The sequence below is a fragment of the Micropterus salmoides genome, unplaced genomic scaffold (assembly GCF_014851395.1).
Source record: "Micropterus salmoides isolate LMB-PRFRI ecotype aquatic unplaced genomic scaffold, ASM1485139v1 Ms_hic_scaffold_201, whole genome shotgun sequence".
In the NCBI taxonomy this organism is placed as follows: Eukaryota; Metazoa; Chordata; class Actinopteri; order Centrarchiformes; family Centrarchidae; genus Micropterus; species Micropterus salmoides.
In genome coordinates this window covers 27,040-29,655 of record NW_024041163.1, presented here as the reverse complement: position 1 = coordinate 29,655, position 2,616 = coordinate 27,040, and the positions used below count along the sequence as shown (strand labels likewise).

Below are 2,616 nucleotides of genomic sequence, written 5' to 3'. Positions count from 1 at the left end.
GTGTCAGCAGGGTTGAAAGAAGGTTTGTTCTGTCGTATTGCTGGAGGGGAGAGGGCGGGGGGTCGTGAACGTCAACTTATTTCCATTCAGAAATGAATTTCAGATAAGTTAAACAAACCTGCACTTTCTGCATCTCTGTCATCACGAGGATTGTTAAGCTTCTCTAGCAGATTGGAACACAGCTTATTCAACGTCTGGATCTGTTTCTGTTGATGAAATATAACCGGGGCGGTTGAACAATGCAAAATACACAATATAAGGCAAAGTAATATTTTACATATTTGCTTATTATTAGTAAGACGGCATTAAACCTCTCAGTCCATATGATAACTAACTGACCTGCGCCGCCTCTGGGCCAATTCGTGCCGCGTCTGCACTCAGCTGTTTCTCCTGCTCCTCCACCTCCGGATCAGGCTTGGTCCGCAAGTAGTCCGGTACAATCTCGTGGCTGAACACCGGGACGCGCTGCTCTGTGAGTTTCTGGGGGAACAAGCAGAGAGATCGCTTAGAAAAACGCCTCAAGAGTAGCAGACACGTCAGCCAGCGGCTTTGATACTCACCGCTAAATCCTCATCTCGGTCCGGGGACAGAAGCAGTGGTATTATAACCTGGTTGCGAAAGGATGGCGTCTTCTCGTTCTTGAGCAGTTTATTGATGGTGTTCAGCTGGCCAGATAGAAGAGCAAAGTTGTCCAAAACAGAGGGCCTAGATGACACAAACACACATCAAAGCATCTGAGAGGAAAACAACACTCCCCAATGAACATATTTTAAACTCATTAGGATAGGGTATCAATTTCAAATTTATCAATTCCAACGTGTGTTCCTTCAGATTCACACCATATTGAAGTAAATGCTTCATCATGTTGGAGCAGCTTCCTCCCAAGCATGAAATCTCCTAAGTGCAGGTGTTATATTTTGCTCTGTCGTTGTCGGTTTTAGTGAAGCTACGCCAAACCTTTGAGCATTTGGAATGTAAAACATAAGTACTCTCTTCTCACATGCTTTGTTGAGGTACTGCGTAACAAATGACGTGACCTTGTGCACACCAGTTCAATCGGGAGCGCGAGTCAAATATGCAATAAGTAAGGAACCGATGAGCAGAATCGGAATACGTGTGTCTTATCGAATCCACGGTTCTTTGTAAATTTGGTCACACCCAACCCTACACCTAATTGCTTTTATACAGTTAAATATCTTAATCGACTGACCCGGTAATGTGGGACACTCTGAGTGTTTCACTACCCTCCATCAGACCGACTGATACAATAATCTTTTGAAAACACTTCAGATTTCAATTTCATAAGGACAATCTGCACTACACTATGATGTTGTGTCTTTCATATAAAACAATTCAAACTTAACTTGAGAATTTGACCAGAGATGGACTTCAGATGTGTCATCAGCTGATGGAAGCTGAAACTGGCCCTCAGAATGGGACTAATGGTCCTTTGGAAACTGTGGCTGTGGTAAGGGGACAATGCAGAGGCCCTACGTTCTCATTTTAAAAGATGTGTGTACAATAAAAATGCCCAAAGCCCAACACTTCATTTACATCTGCTTATTTATTATATCATAAGAATGAAGCAAGAAGTCTTGATATAGTTATGTAATTAACTTTAACGACACTGTTGGATGTTAATGGAAACTGATACTTGTATGCGGAGAGGATGTTCCCTTTGAGTTTAAAGGCACAAACTGAAATCTATCTTCGGCATAATGCTTCACTTACCATGTCAATCGCTCGTATTCATTTTCCAACTTATAAATGAAATTGTGAAGAGCGCTTTTGACGTGTGCTACCCGAGAGATGAGAGACTCCACCGACGCCTCCAACTGCTTCTCTTCTCGTTGCTGAGTGAGAAAAAAAGACAGAGCTCTGTCCGATAACCTAAATGTCCAACACACATGAACACACCAAACATCCTAACGACTAATAACAACTTCATCAATTAAATGATCAACTTCTGTTGTTCACTTCACTGTTATGTTAACCTAACGTTAGCTGTTAACAGTTAACTTAACGTACCGAGTTAGCAAGTTAGCTACTGCTAGCTCTGCAAATAAGTAAACCAGAAGATGATCATATGAGTACAACTTCAGTGGAAATACCAGTGAGAGATATAACAAAAGCACACTGTAATTTACTATAAATACGCGTTAAAATAAACATTACCTGCATTGTTAAACCCCAAGCTAACGACAAATGCTCTAAATCAATCTGGACGTAAACACTTCCGGTTCGCGTTGCCAAAATAAAAGCAAGTTAGCTGAACTACTTCCTCTTTAGTGTTTTTTGGTGATTGGCAAACCAGCTTAGAGGTACAGTAGCGCCGCCAACTGGACTGGAGTGTGGGACGAGCGAATATGCGGAGAAAAAAACAAAACAAACAAAACAAAAACCTGGGAATTATTTTAGCAAAATCCCTTTATCCAAAAGATAATAATGTCCCAGTATATGTTGCCTTCTGTTTTCCACAAGTGACCTGACAACATAACGCCATGTTTTGCCTTCCTTACAGAGTGAAGCTGATTCCTCTTGATTTTGTATTTTCTACAGTGAAGTAGAACATGTTTCTGGTTGGCTACAGTGTGTGCATTTTCCAGTTTGGTGCTA

At 41.4% G+C, this 2,616-nt stretch overlaps 1 protein-coding gene across 2 annotated transcripts; it reads right to left on the bottom strand.

Annotated features, from left to right (window-relative positions):
* On the bottom strand, positions 1 to 2,295 carry LOC119915251 (mediator of RNA polymerase II transcription subunit 8-like; the record flags this gene model as incomplete). 2 transcript variants are annotated; one of them, XM_038734797.1, is given in 7 exon segments in its annotated part: positions 1 to 40; positions 119 to 206; positions 340 to 480; positions 561 to 705; positions 1,365 to 1,463; positions 1,732 to 1,853; positions 2,176 to 2,295. In XM_038734797.1, coding segments are annotated over 7 exon segments (641 nt in total), but the record flags the coding sequence as incomplete, so codon positions are not given.
* Between the last annotated feature and the right edge of the window lie 321 nt (positions 2,296 to 2,616).